Source organism: Erinaceus europaeus, chromosome 1 (genome assembly GCF_950295315.1).
Source record: "Erinaceus europaeus chromosome 1, mEriEur2.1, whole genome shotgun sequence".
In the NCBI taxonomy this organism is placed as follows: Eukaryota; Metazoa; Chordata; class Mammalia; order Eulipotyphla; family Erinaceidae; genus Erinaceus; species Erinaceus europaeus.
The window spans coordinates 26,860,514-26,875,606 of NC_080162.1; the positions used below are offsets into that span (position 1 = coordinate 26,860,514).

Here is a 15,093-nt window from a genome sequence, read left to right on the forward strand (position 1 = left end):
AACAAAAAAAAAGCATAAGAAAAGTCACAAGAAAAATAATTTGAAAAAAAGAGTTGGATTCTTAATCATAAGGTTGAGAGTTCAATACTCAGCAATGCCTAAGTGACGCTCTGGTTTTCTCACACCAGCCCCAAAATTATAGAATATGTGTAGACTAATTAAAAGGAAAAATTACACCCAGAAACCCCTTGTGGTAAACTTTGAAATTCCCCCACTCAATTGCCCCTGCAATATACTCAGATTACAAAGATCTCACTTAAAAATACTAATAAGGGGACTGGACAGCAGGTTAAGCAGGTGGTGTGAAGTTCAAGGACCCATGTAAGGATCCTGGTCTGAGCCTGTGGCTCCTCACCTGCAGGGAGGTAGCTTCACAAGTGCTGAATCCTTTACATAAGCATTAATGTTATCTCCCCCATGCTTGATGAAAATTTTTTTTTCTCTCTCTCTGTCTTCCACTAGATTCTTGATTTATCTGTCCCATTCAACAGAAATAACAATAACAAGGGCAACAAAACGGCTTCCTGGAGCAGTGGATTTGTAGTGTAGGTGATAACCCTGGAGGCAAAAAAAAAAAAAAAGTACTGGGAGTTGGGCGGTAGCACAGTGGGTTAAGCGCACATGGCACAAAATGCAAGGGCTGCATTAGGATCCCGGTTCCAGCCCCAGGCTCCCCACCTGCAGGGGAGTCGTTTCACAAGTGGTGAAGCAGATGTGTAGGTGTCTCTTTCCCCTTCTCTCCATCCTATCCAACAACAATGACATGAGTAACAATAACTACAATAAAACAAGGGCAACAAAAGGGAATACATAATATTTTTTAAAAATAGTAACACAAGCAAGCCAGACCGCCCGTAGTTTGCTCCCATGTTCCACATTCTATACCTGACATCTTTGCACTACTAAAGAGAAAGGCACCATCTAACACTACTAAGTCTTTAACTGAAAGCTTGGGGCTGGCGAGAAAAGTTGTCCTTTTGTTATCCCTGGGGTTTGTTTCAGTGTGCTCCTAGTCCCTTTTGCCCCCTCTTTTTTAACAAGAGGGTAGAAGGGCAGACACCTCCAACAGTGTTCATGAAGCTTTCCCGTTGCAGAGGAGCACCAGGGTCTAAACATGGATCGTAGGGCACAGTCCTGTGGGCTCTATAGACTTCAATGCCTGAGGCTCTGAGATCCTAGGGTCTGGTACCACCATATGCCAGAAGTGAGCAGTGCTATCGTAGGGTGTATGCTTCAGGCTATTAAAATATAGCTCACTTGGTCTTCAAGCTCAGTCCCCACCACTGTGGTGCCGTAGTTTCTCTCACTTGCTCTCTGCCTCTATCTAGAAAACAGTACTTAACAGAATATGTGGACATAAGTGATCTCTATCAGCAATTTTACAGCATGTCTACAAAATTCTCAGACAGGTTTCAATTTATTAAAATTTATTAATCAATCTTGATGAAAAATCTGGACAAGAACCACAGAAGTCACTGCAGTCTCTACTCCTTCTGTAAATCAAAAAGAAAAATTTAGTTAGCAACTTCCTTTAAAACTGAAGTTCAGTCTTCAACAAACTCCAAAATGACACTCATGCAGAACAAGTATTAGTAACCTAAAAACATGTTAGGGTATTGTGAACGTAACAATGTAAAACATCAAGAAGCAAATTTCAAAACATTCAAGTTAGGGAATAAAACAAACAATCCACAATTATTAGTATCTAAGAAGCTATATCTCTATTATATTCTTAAAATCTATTTCACAAGACAAGGGCAACAAAAGGGAAAATAAATAAAATTAAATTTAAAAAATCTATTTTCACATGCTCTACTTTAAAAATTACTGCATCAGTAAATCAATGAGACAGACTAGTGATCTAAAATGAAAAGCTTGAATTATACCTGTTGTCCAATCTCCAGCTCACTGAATCAGTGGCAGGGGAGGGAGAAAGGAGGGAAGAGGGAAAAGAAACAAGTTCATTAATTGTCCCTTTCAACTCCAAAATACTCATATTTAAGTGCATGCAATCAGAAACCTTAAAGATGGTTGGGCTTTGTTATTTGCAATTGTATAAAGAACACTCCTTAGACACACTTGGTGATTTTATTCTTTCCAATTTTGAGAACACCTAGACTATTACTATAGTCCTCAAGCAAACAAGGCAGCAGGATGACTCTGGAGACCATTATGCCAACAATAGTGTCAATCTGTAACAATAGCGTCTACTTATAAACAAAGTTCATGGGAGTCAGGCGGTAGCACAGTGGTGAAGCAGGTCTGTAGGCGTCTCTCTTCCTCTACCTCTCCCCTCTCTCAATTTCTACCCAATAACAAATAAAAAAATAAATAAATAGTTCACACTAACTGAACCTTGGTGCCCGCCCTTCTGCTCAACCCAGCAACATTCTGCTAGTCACACTGGCCTGGGAATCACCATCCCAGACTAAAAGCTGGATCTTCTTGGGGAAGAAAAAAATAAGTTCCATGTGGGAGGCCAGGTGACCGTGTGCTGGGTTGAGCACAGTTCACAAACCCAGTTCACCACTTGCAAAAACCCAAGTTCAAAGCCCAAACCCCATCTGCAGAGGGAGGCTTCACATTAAGTTAAGTAGGTCTGCAGGTGTCTCTCTCCCCTCAATTCCTCTATGTCCTAGTTAAAAAAAGGGGGGGGCCAGGTGGTGGCGCATCTGGTTGAGTGCACATGCTACAGTGCACAAGGACCCGGGTTCCAGCCCCTGGTCCTCACCTGCAGGGGGAAAGCTTTACAAGTGAAGCAGGTCTGCAGGTGTCTCTCAGTCTCTCTCCCTCTCTAGCTTCCCTCCTCCTCTCAATTTCTGGCTGTCTCTATCCAATAAATGAAGAGAAAAAAAAGGAATAATAAAAAAAGGAAAAATGGCTTCAAAGAGCAGTGGATCTGTAGTACACGTACCAGGCCCAGCAATTACCACTGTGGCAATAAAAATGTCAGCATGTATGGCCTGGGAGGTGGCTGAGTGGCCAGACACTGTATGTGGGGTGATGGTAGATAATGTAATGGCTATGCAAAGAGATTCTCATGCCTGAGGCTCCAAAGTCCCAGGTTCAACTCCCTATACTACCCTAAGCCAGAGCTGAGCAGTGCTCTGGAGAAAAAATAATGGTTATGCAGAGACTTTCATGCCTTAGGCTCCAAAGTCACAGCCTTCAATCTTCAATCCCCTCACCAACATAAACCAGAGCTGAGCTGGTAAATAAATAATAACAAAAAGTAGTACTAATGAGTATGTAGAGATTCTTTAAAGTAAAAAAAAAAACTTCAAGTGCTCTCCAAATGATACTATTCTATAGTGTAAAACAATTCTAAGGCCAGATGGTGGCGCACCTGATTAAGTGCACATATTATAGTGCACAAGGGCCCAGGTTCAAGCCTTTCTACTTGCAGGAGGAAAGCTTTCATGAGTGGTGAAGCAGGGCTTCAGGTGTCTGTCTCCCTCCCTACTTAATTTCTGTCTCTATCCAGCAATGAATAAATAAGAAAATAAATAAAAATTTAAGAAACTATAGCTACAGAGGCAAATGCCAATTCCAACATTCAAACAGAAAAGAATTAAAAGGAACGATCCTATGCCTTTTAAGCCAAAGAACATAGTTTCATGTATGCATTCATTTCCCAGTAAGGCTTCAGTGCTAGGGGGCTCAGATTCCCCAAAGACCACCTCTGCATTAGTACTGAGCACTAACCCAAAGGCTGAACGAAGAACGCAATGTCAAGCATTCATTATCAATACATAAGATGAAGTCATCTTTTCGTAGTCTCCAGAGTCTCTCTGAATAGCTATAGGGCTCACAAACAGTAGGCAGTCTAACGTCAAATAAGTCCTCTGGCAGTTCACCATCACAGACTATAGCCGTGCCAGTCAAGTCAGGCCCACCGGGTTTACTGTCTGGCAGGAGAATCAACTGAAGGAAGCAGTAAGGCTACCAGTTAGCATCTCCACTTCAAACCACCACCACCACCCCTGCCCACTTTAGAAGTTAGCCTAAGCTGCTCAAGTGTGCAAAAACCTATCTAAAAGGCAGGCTGTGAAACATTCCAACCAAATACTTTGTTTTTTGATGTGCATGTACAATGTTCTTAAAAATGAAAACTTTAAAAGGGCAGGGTAAAAACAAAAAATGGGGCTAATAGGTGGCTTTAAGTGGTATTTCTTGGGACAGATTTCCTGCATGGGTTCATTTCTTATTGGGGGATCAATGATTTACAGTGAATACAATTGTTGATACTCAGTGAGTTTATCAGCAGAGCTGTCAGAGAAATCAACCAGTCTCCAGAGGCCCCACTCCCACCAAACCCCACCCCACCAAAAGGGCCTTTCCCAAGCACTACATTAACTAACCCCAACCTAGGGAATATTTCCCAAGATGGTTCCAAGCCTATTTCCCAAGTGGCAGAGGGTACCAATGTACTAACATTACCCACCTTCCTCCATGGGATCACTTCACAGTGAAACATGCATGAGTTGTCAAAATTAATAATTATTTTCTTACTCATACTGTCTTAAAAGATAGGCATTGTTATAATAAAACATACGCTAAAACTGTTCAGAAATCAACATGCAAAGCACCAAATCAAACTCAGTGAAGGTGATGCATCCCCACACCGTGCTTACAATCTCAGTACCTGCTAGATACTTCATTTCTGATGAACAAGAAATCCAAGAAAGTAGAGGGAAAAGGCAAAAAGAAAAAGTTGATCGAACACTTGATTATGTTAATTTAACAACCCAATACCTTAATTCCATTCAACTTATTTATAATTAGCTAGCAAAGCTAGTAAGAAGCTGCTTATTGTTAAAAATCACTTTAAGTCTTGGCTAACTGGAGAGGAAAGCAATTGCAATCTTAGCTGCCTCTGCAGAATGCCAGAAAACATGGGCCACATTGATTTAACTGCTTCTTAAACCACTTGTCCATTCTAGTAAGTTTAATCTCAGAGGAATAGTTCTGATCCTCCCTTCAACCGTATATTCCAATTAGCAGTAAAAAATGAATAATTTTCCTAGTCAGGCTTGCAAGGAACCCGCCAGGATCACTGAACCAATGTGGCTCCCATGTTGCGCCATCAGTGAGCTGTAAGGGCCATGGGTGAAGCTGCTCTGCTAGTCTACTAAAGCAGTGGACAAAGCTACTCTACTGTGTTATGCTACACAGCTTCTCAAAAACATTACCTTCTGTACTCCAGAAGAAGTGGGAAAGAAAGAAACATTAAGAAAGGTTATTAACAAAGCCTCTCCTTTGTAAAAACTAGAAACCTGCAGATGGCACTTCTATATACTCTTCCGTCTCTACCTTTTTGCCTGCACCGACATTGGCCTTTGCAGTCCCCCTGACTTTCTTCATTCTGTTCTTGCGTTCCTTCCTCTGTTTTCTTGAGGTCTTTTTCTTCTCATACAGGCCATGCTAAAAGAAAAAAATGCAGGTAACTTTCAACATGGATTCATCATTACTCATTTATCTGATACAAAACTGATCAGTTACATGAGCTTCTCACATCAAAACTTATGTACACACTTACATGTCTGTCATGTTGGCTCTCTCACTCTGGGTGGGTGTCCTTTAACTCAAACTTCCTATTACTTCTAGCTGACAGCAACATTTAACAACAAAATGTTAGCAGCCTACTTACTCATCATTATTCTGCCCACTTCTGCTATTCCAGAAGTGTAAGGGAAAATAAATGCTTCCAAACCTTTGCAAGGATCTTAGATAACTCTTACCTTTTTTTTTTTTAACCAGAGTACTGCTCAGCTCTGGCTTAAGGTGACGCAAGGGACTGAACCTGGGACTTGGGAGCCTCAGGCATGGGAGTCTCTGTATGACCATTATGCTATCTACCTCCACCCCTAATATAAACAATAACTCCCACACCACACAACACACCATCCAAGAGTGAACATCCTATCCACATTTTCCTGACTGCTTTTTATGTATTTGACATGGGTGAAGAAAAATGGGCAAGGACACTGCTTTTAGAAAGCTGTATGTCGGGAATTGGGCTGTAGCGCAGAGGGTTAAGCGCAGGTGTTGTGAAGCTCAAGGACTGGCTTAAGAATCCCCGTTCAAGGCCCCGGCTCCCCACCTGCAGGGGGGGGTCACTTCACAGGCGGTGAAGCAGGTCTGCAGGTGTCTGTCTTTCTCTCCCCTTCTCTGTCCTAACAATGATGACATCCATAATAACTACAACAATAAAAAACATGGGCAACAAAAGGGAAAAAATATAGAAAGAAAAGCTAAATATAAGCAAGGAAGATTACCTAGTTCATTCTGGAAATATAAACCCAATTCGAATGCCAGGGACCCACATCTGAGTCCCAATTTGTCAGGAAACTTCTCAGAAAGGGGCAGGGCAATGGTACACCGAGTTAAGCTGGCATGCTTGGTGTATGGAACTGATTCAAGACCCCCAACAGCACCAAGTGCTAAAAATAACTCCTCCCCCAATTTCTATCTAATAAACAAAATATTCCAAATTTTTTTCTCAAAACTTTTTTAAAAAGAAACTTTATTTCCTTTTTGTTGCCCTTGTTGTTTATCGTCGTGGAATGCCCTGCAGGTGGGGAGTGGGGGGGGGGGGGCCTCGAACCGGGAGCCTGATGCCAATCCATGCGCTTTGTGCCATGTGCGCTTATCCCACTGCACCACCACCCACCTCCCTCCAAGCATCTTTAGACTGTTGGATTTTCACTCCCCGGGACTACATGTCCTTGCTCATTCCACTTGCTATTAAACAAGAAGCTGCTGAGTAAGTGAGGGAACCTACCCTTGCAAGTCTATGTTTGGGTTCATTTTTCTTTGCATAATCCAAGGAATCGTAAATCATTCCAAAGCCAGTTGTCTTGCCACCCCCAAAATGAGTCCTGAATCCAAACACGAAGATAACATCTGGGGTAGTCTTGTACATTTTAGCTAGTTTTTCCCGGATTTCTGTTTTAGGTACAGTTGCCTTTCCGGGGTGAAGAACGTCGATGACCTAAAAAGAGACAATAAATTTAACATTGTCAAGTTTGATGGCTTTTTAAAAAGAGCAATTAACCAGATTTTGATATGCCCACCCTTACCATTTGCTTCCGCTGAAGTAGTCGGTTGGTCATGAACTTCCTGGTGCGGATAGTGACTGTGTCATTCTGAAAACATAGGACACTAATTATAAAGATACCAAATCTCATCGCTTCCCAAACCTTGTAACACAATTTAAATTTATTTATTATTGGTAAAGACAGAAATTGAAAGGAAGGGGAAAACAGAGAGGGAGAGAGGGGCAGAGGGATTCCTGCAGACCATCTTCACCACTTGTGAAGCTTTCCCCCCTGCAGGAGGGGGCCAGGGATTATAGACACTATAATATGAGCACTTAAGCAGGTGCACCACCGCCTGGTCCCCTTGTAACATAATTCTGAGAATTCAATGCCAAAGACTGGGAAGACAGCATGTTTATGCAAAAGACTCTCATGCCTGAGGCTCCAAAGATTCAATCCCCAGAAGCACCATAAAACAGACCAGAGAAGTGCTCTGGCTTAAAAATATATATATATACTGTTTAAAAGGAAAACTCAGTATCAAGGAAATATTTTTAGCAGATTTGGGGATACTTGTTGTCTTGTTGTTATGGGAATCTGTTAACAGTTCAGTTCTAATGATTTTGTTCCCACTACTTTGGACCTTGCTCAACCATTAGATGTTACTAATCCTCAGTTGTGAATCTGAAGTAAAGTATCACCTATGAACCACCTCTGGATGAAAAAGCTAGCATAAAAATTATACTGAAGACTTTTAAAATTTTTATTTACTATTGGCTAGAGACAGAAAAATTGAGAAGTGAATGGGAATATAGAGGGAGAAGAGACACACCTACAGCCCTGCTTCCCTCATGAATCCCCCCTCCATGCCCCGCAGGTGGGAACCAGGGGTTTGAACCTGGGTCCTCGAGCACTGACTGTAGTGTGTGCTGCTTAACCAGGTGGCCACGGCCTGGCTCCAGCAGACTTTCATGCCACAGGCTTAAGTCTCAGCTTCAATCTCCAGCACCACTACCAACTGGACCAAGGAACTGCTAATCTCTATGTCTATCATTTAAAAAGAGATGGGGAGACTTAAGGAGACAGCATAATGGTTATGTAAAAAGATTTGCAAGTCTGAGGCTCCAAGGTCCCAAGTTCAATCCCCAGTCCCACCTGAAGCCAGAATTTAACTGTGCTGACTTATGGGGGGAGGGGGACACTGTGCACAGCCCGTCTTTGGAGAACTTCACAACTAGCAAGAAATAGACATTCAGAATGTTGACACTTAGAAAACCGCCACATCTCAAGTTTCCTTCAACAACACGATCCCTTGCAGTGGCGAGCAGTGGACTTCAGTGCTGAACCCCTAACGATGCAGCTAACTGACTTCTAAGAACCCTTCCGGGGGGCTTCCTTTCCTGGCCCTCCTTCCCCCCAGGTGTGAAAGTCGGCAGTCCAGCTCCCGCCTTTCTAGCTTCCGCGTTGTGGCTTCACTCCTAACAACTCGCCGGGGGCTGCCGGCATCCTCTCCACTTCGGCATTAGCCATCCCATGCAACCCCCAGCACCAAATTTTAGCTTCTTCGGGTGATGTTGGTCACCCCACCCTATGCACTGGGCTTCACGAAACCGACAAATACAGCAGCCCCTCCGCAGTCCCCAGACGCTGGACTCCCAAACCCAGCATGTCCAGATCGGCAGCTAAGCCTGGTCTACCCGAATAAAGGCAGCTCTGATCAGCCTCCATTAAAACATGGCCAAGAAAGAGCAAAGGAAGTCGGGATGCATGGTGTACAGATGGCGGAGTCAGAGGACTAAGGATGGCTGGGGTTTGAGTCGGATAGGCGAACCATTCCAGCAAGACTCACCATGATGGCGAAGGAGCTTCGGGCAGCCAGGGAGGAAAAGAGAGCTAGTTAGCGCCGGCCAATCATATCAACGCGCACAGAAAGACCCCGGGCGCCGCCTGCGTCGGGGAGAGCATGGGACGTCTAGGTCGTCCGGGCCAATGCCTGATTGAAAATACCTAAGTCCCTGCCTCCTCGGCCTTTTGGGTCACACCTCTGACTTTCTGACATTCTGTACTGGCTCCTAGAGGAAGAGCCAGGAGGTGGCTAATTTTATTGTAGCTTGTGTTCCATTTCAATTAAATTCCTTAGTTTAAATCCTCTGTACTTAATTCTGGTGAATGGAATTATCCTTTAAATTGACTCCTCCAGGGTGGCATAATGAATTTGCATAATGGTTATGCAAGAGACTTTCCTGCCTGAGGCTCCCAAGCCCCAAGTTCAATCCTCCACCCCACCATAAACCAGAACAGAGAAGTGCTCAGGTCAAAAATAAATAAATAAATAAATAAATAAATAAATAAATAAATAAATAAATAGCCTCCTCAAGAAGGAGTGAAACAATATTGATAGTAGGGAAAATAGCGAAATGGTTATGCGAAGACTCTCATGCCCGAGGCTCACAGGTCCCATGTTCAATCCCCTGCCCCGCCTAAAGGCAGAGCTAAGCAGTGTTCTGGTTAAAAAAAAAAAAAAAAAAGAAAGTGAGAGAAAGAAAATATTGATAGTACAGGAGTACTATACTACGCAATAAAAAATTTTAAATAAATCATTTATATGGTGTCTATTGGGGTAAAATGAAAGAGGAAGTGATTGTATTTATCGAAATGAGAGGTGAAAGACAACTACCGAAAGGGGCCAGGCACACGTGTTACAAAGCACAAAGACTCACGTTCAAGTCCCCAGCCCCTAAACACTTCAGGAGTCTCTCCCGTATCACTCCTTTTCTTCTCAATTTCACTGTCAAAAAAAAAAAAAAAAAAGAAAGATGGAGTGGTCCGGGAGGTGGCGCAGTGAATAAAGCATTGGACTCTCAAGCATGAGGTCTTGAGTTCAATCCCCAGCAGCACTTGTACCAGTGATGTCTGGCTCTTTCTCTCTCCTCCTATGTTTCTCATTAATAAATAAAATCTAAAAAAAAAAAAGTTATTAAAAAAAAAGAAGAAGGAAAGAAAGAAAGAAATGGGCCGGGCGGTGGCGCACCTGGTTGAGCGCACACATTACAATGCACAGGACCCAGGTTCCAGCCCCAGGTCCCCACCTGCAAGGCAAAAGCTTCACAAGTGGTGAATCAGGGTTGTAGGTATCTTTCTCTCTATATATATATATATATGTGTGTGTGTGTGTGTGTGTGTGTGTGTGTGTGTGTGTGTGTGTGTGTGTGTGTATATATTTCCCCTTCCCCTCTCAATTTCTGTCTCTAGTAATAAATAAATTGATTGATTAATAAAACTAGGGGCTGGACAGTGGCACAGCGGGTTAAGCACACATAGCATGAAGCGCAAGGACTGGCATAAGGATCCTGGTTCGAGCCCCAGGCTCCCCACCTGCAGAGGGGTCGCTTCACAAACAGTGAAGCAGGTCTGCAGGTGTCTGTCTTTCTCTCTCCCTCTGTCTTCCCCTCCTCTCTCCATTTCTCTCTGTCCACCTATCCAACAACAACGATAGCAAAAAAAAAAAAAAAGTTGAGAACTATGGTGTTTGGGAGGTGGGAGCACAGAATCTTGATGGTTGTTGGGCAATGTGGAATCTTACAATTTTGTAAACCACTATCACAAAAATTTTTAAAGATTTTATTTATTTATTCATGAAGATAGAAGGAGAGAAAGAAAGAACCAGATATCACTCTGGCACATGTGCTGCTGGGGATTGAACTCTGGATCTCATGCTTGATAATTCAATGCTTTATCCACTGCTCCACCTCCCAGACCACTTGCACAAATTTTTTAAATAGTTCAGAAAATTAAACTGGGTGGGGGTAGATAGCATAATGGTTATGCAAAGAGACTTTCATGCCTGAGGCTCTAAAATCCCAAATTCAATCCCCTACACCACCCTAAACCAGAGTTGAGCAGTGTTTTGGTAAAAAAAAAAAAAAAAAAAGATTTAATGCATTAAACCGGTGGTGGCACCTGTGGTTAAGCTCACATGTTACAATGCAGGAGGACAAGGTTCAAGCCCATGGATCCCACCTGCAGCTGGAGAGCTTTCACAAGTGGTGAAGCAGTGATGCAGGTGTCTCTCTGTCTCCCTCACTATCTTCCCATCCCTCTTGTTTTCTGTCTGTCCCTATTCAATAAATAAAAATTAAATCTTTTGAAATGAATTCATTAAAATCTATGTTTTCTGAAAAGTAAATAAAATGTACTGTTGCCTGAGGAAGTAGCTCAGCAGGGACTTTCTTTCCTTTTTGCTTTTTTTTTTTTCACCAGAGCACTGCTCAACTCTGGTTTATGGGGGTGCAGGGGGTTGAATCTGAGGCTTCGGAGCCTCAGGCATGAGAGTGATAGTATAACCACTATACTATCTACCCCTCCCCCCCAAGTTGGGCATTTCATGCCAGAGGCATCAAGAACATAGCAAATTCAATCTCCAGCACCACCATAAACTATAGCTGAGCAGTGTTCTGGTTAAACTAAATAAGCAAGTAGATAGTACTAATAACAATAACAAAATTTTCAACAATAAAATTATAATACCAGGTTGGGAAACAACATGATTATGCAAAAAAACTCTCATAAAAAAATAATAAATTAGGAGGGAGTCGGGGCGGTAGCGCAGCGGGTTAAGCGCAGGTGGTGCAAAGCTCAAGGACCGGCATAAGGATGCCAGTTCGAGCCCCCGGCTACCCATTGAGAGGGGAGGGGGTGACGGAGAGGGAGAGAGACAGAGAGACACCTACAGCACTGCTTCACCGCTTGCAAAGCTTTCCCCCTGCAGGTGGGGACCGGGGGTTCGAACCTGAACCTAGGTCTTTGCTCATTGTAAAATGTGCGCTCAACCAGGTGCACCATCCACCCGGTGGCCCTATTTTATTTTTTTAAATATTTTATTTATTTATTAATGAGAAAGATAGGAGGAGAGAGAAAGAACCAGACATCACCCTGGCACATGTGCTCCTGGGGATCGAACTCAGGACCTCATGCTTGAGAATCCAAAGCTTTACCACTGTGCCACCTCTGACCACTATTTTATTTTATTTTATTTTATTTTATTTTATTTTATTTATTGAGTAGAGACAGAAAAACCAAGAGTGAAGGAGGAAAATAGAGAGCGAGAATTTTGTAACATGGGGGCAAGGTGATAGTGCATCTGGTTAAGCACATACTTTACAGTATACAAGGACCCGAGTTCAAGTCCCTGGTTCCTACCTCCAGTGGGAAAATTTGTGAGTGCTGAAGCAGGGCTGCAGGTGTCTCTCTCTCTCTCTCTCTCCCCCTTTCTATCACCCACTTCCCTCTCAATTTCACTGTCCTATCTAATAAATAAATAAAGATACTTTAAAAAAAGATCTATCCTAGATTCCAACTATAACACAATACCCCAGACAATACCCTGGGTCAACCTGAATATTACATGTCAGCCTCAGGCAAAAAAAACTAGTAAAGTCATGGGCCCCTTGGAATCTACCTAAAATAGACCTACTAGCTTTTTCCAAAACAGAGACCCCCAAATCTTCATCTGTAATATTCTTGCCTTTAGGTTCATGATTAGTCAATAATCGGTTCTGCTTTATACCTTAACTACTTTTCAGCCATTAGGTTCCAGATGCTACCATGATGTCATGACTTTCCTGGGCAGATGACCCCACCAGTGTGTCCTGGGACCCTGCCTCCCCAGAGCCCTGCTCCACTAGGGAAAGAGAGAGAGGGGGGCTAGGAGTGTGGATGAAGCTGCCAATGCCTATGTTCAGCAAGGAAGCAATTACAGAAGCCAGATTCCACCTTCCGTACCCCATAATGACCCTGGGTCCATGCTCCCAGAGGGATAAAGAATAGGAAAGCTTTCAAGGGAGGGAATGGGATATGGAGTTCTGGTGGTAGGAATTATGTGGAATTGTACCCTTCTTATCCTATGGTCTTATCAATATTTCCATTTTATAAATAATTTTAAATGGTTTTTTAAAAAAAACTCTATCCTAGAATTCTCTAAAAGAGAGAGACAAAGAGAGAGAGAGATAAATCTGCAGCACTGTTTCACAATTCACAAAGGTTTCCCCTTGCAGGTGGGAACTGGGGGATTGACCCTGGATCTTTGCACCACCACCAGACCCACTAATTAGTAGTTAAGAATTAATCACTGTAAATAATTATAATTAATTGTATTACTAAACAATTTTTAATAAATAAATGAAAATGGGAACATAACATAATGGTTATGCAAAAAGATTCATGCCTGAGGTCCAAGAGGTCCCAGGTTCAGTCCCTAGCTACACCATAAGCCAGAGGGAGCAGTGCACCGGTAATAAACAAACGCTCTCCATCTGAGTTAGCGGGTAAAACTGGGAGGCACCTTAGCAATCTTGTCAACCAGTCTTTTCATTAAAATTTTTAATTAAAAAAATTATTATTTATTTTCCTTTTTGTTGCCCTTGTTTTTTTTATTGTTCTTGTGGTTATTATTGCTGTTGTTATTGATGTCTCTGTTGTTGGATAGGACAGAGAGAAATGGAGAGAGGAGGGGAAGACAAGGAGGGGGAGAGAAAGACAGACACCTGCAGACCTGCCTCACCACCTGTGAAGCAAACCCACTGCAGGTGGGGAGGCAGAGGCTCGAACCGGGATCCTTACTCCGGTCCTTGCACTTTGTGCCATATGTGCTTAACCCACTGCGCTACCGTCCAACCCCCAATTTTTAAAATTATCTTTATTTATTTATTGGATAGAGACAGGCAGAGGTCAGGAGGAAAAGGGGAGACAAAGAAAGAGACAGATAGACAACTGCAGCCCTGCTTCATCACTTGCAAAGCTTTCCCCCTGCAGGTTGGGACTGGGGTCTCCAACCTGAGTCCTTGAGCATTGTAACGTGCTCTCAACCAGGTGCGCCACCACCCAGCCCCTAAAATGTTTTAAAAATAATATTTATTTATTTCCTTTTGTTGCCCTTGTTGTTTCATTGTTGTAGTGATTGATGTCTTTATTGGATAGGACAGAGAGAAATGGAGGGGGGGCAGAGACAGAGAGGGGAAGAAAGACACCTGCAGACCTGCTTCATGGCTTGTGAAGCAAACCCCCTGCAGGTGGGAAGGCGGAGGCTCAAACCGGGATCCTTACTCCTGTCCTTGCACTTTGTGCCACATGCCCGTAACCCACTGCGCTACTGCCTGACCCCCAATTTTTTAAATTATCTTATTTATTTTCCTTTTTGTTGCCCTTGTTTTTTTATTGTTGTTGTGGTTATTATTGCTGTTGTTATTGATGTCTCTGTTGTTGGCTAGGACAGAGAGAAATGGAGAGAGGAGGGGAAGACAAAGAGGGGGAGAGAAAGAGAGACACCTGCAGACCTGCCTCACCACCTGTGAAGCAAACCCTCTGCAAGGTGGGGAGACAGAGGTTGGAACTGGGATCCTTACCCGGTCCTTGCGCTTTGCGCCACGTGCGCTTAACCCCCTGCGCCCTATGTATTTATTTTTAATAGAGTACTGCTCAAGTCTTATTAAAAATGAGATACAGGGAGTCGGGCTGTAGCGCAGCGGGTTAAGCGCAGGTGGCGCAAAGCACAAGGACCGGCATGAGGATCCCGGTTCGAACCCCGGCTCCCCACCTGCAGGGGATTTGCTTCACAGGCGGTGAAGCAGGTCTGCAGGTGTCTATCTTTCTCTCCTCCTCTCTGTCTTCCCCTCCTCTCTCCATTTCTCTCTGTCCTATCCAACAACGACAACAACAATAATAACTACAACAATAAAACAACAAGGGCAGCAAAAGGGAATAAATAAATAAAATGAATATTTTTTTAAAAATGAGATACAGTTTGTCTATTCCCACAAAGTAAATCATTACAAAGTGTCTTTCTTTATGAGTTCACTGATCCAAAAATGTCTTAGTTATCTAAAGTAGAACAGACATGGGTTGACAAAATAGCTCACTCAGATAGTAAGCTGATTTGCCATGTGTCACCCAGGTTTGAGCCACAATGAAGGAAGATTTTTCACTGTGTTTTTTGTTGTTTTCTTCTCTCTGCTTCTCTGTCTATATCTGAAAAAGTCAACCCAGACTAGTAAAACAT

General features: G+C 42.9%; 1 protein-coding gene across 3 annotated transcripts; it reads right to left on the reverse strand.

The window, feature by feature from the left end:
- Nucleotides 1–1,410: 1,410 nt before the first annotated feature.
- Nucleotides 1,411–8,987, reverse strand: RPS24 (ribosomal protein S24). Of its 3 annotated transcripts, XM_016195332.2 has the most exons (7): nt 8,890–8,987; nt 7,083–7,148; nt 6,785–6,994; nt 5,314–5,424; nt 4,646–4,663; nt 1,887–1,908; nt 1,411–1,493 (listed from the first exon to the last, which is right to left on the reverse strand). In XM_016195332.2, the coding sequence occupies exons 1-5, from the start codon at nt 8,890–8,892 to the stop codon at nt 4,658–4,660; spliced, it is 396 nt and encodes a 131-aa protein (XP_016050818.1). In that variant the 5' UTR covers nt 8,893–8,987; the 3' UTR covers nt 1,411–1,493; nt 1,887–1,908; nt 4,646–4,657. The 3 variants fall into 3 exon arrangements, with proteins under 3 accessions (XP_016050818.1, XP_007539460.1, XP_060062219.1); XM_007539398.3 differs by lacking the exon at nt 4,646–4,663 and having other exon boundaries at nt 8,890–8,986; XM_060206236.1 differs by lacking the exons at nt 1,887–1,908; nt 4,646–4,663.
- Nucleotides 8,988–15,093: the final 6,106 nt, after the last annotated feature.

Excerpts from the sequence above, each read along its gene's own strand:
- RPS24 (XM_060206236.1), bottom strand. Across the intron at positions 6,995-7,082 it reads TACTTCAGCGGAAGCAAATG|GTCATCGACGTTCTTCACCC; the intron begins GTAAGGGTGGGC and ends GTCTCTTTTTAG. Across the intron at positions 5,425-6,784 it reads CCAAACATAGACTTGCAAGG|CATGGCCTGTATGAGAAGAA; the intron begins GTAGGTTCCCTC and ends TTTTTCTTTTAG.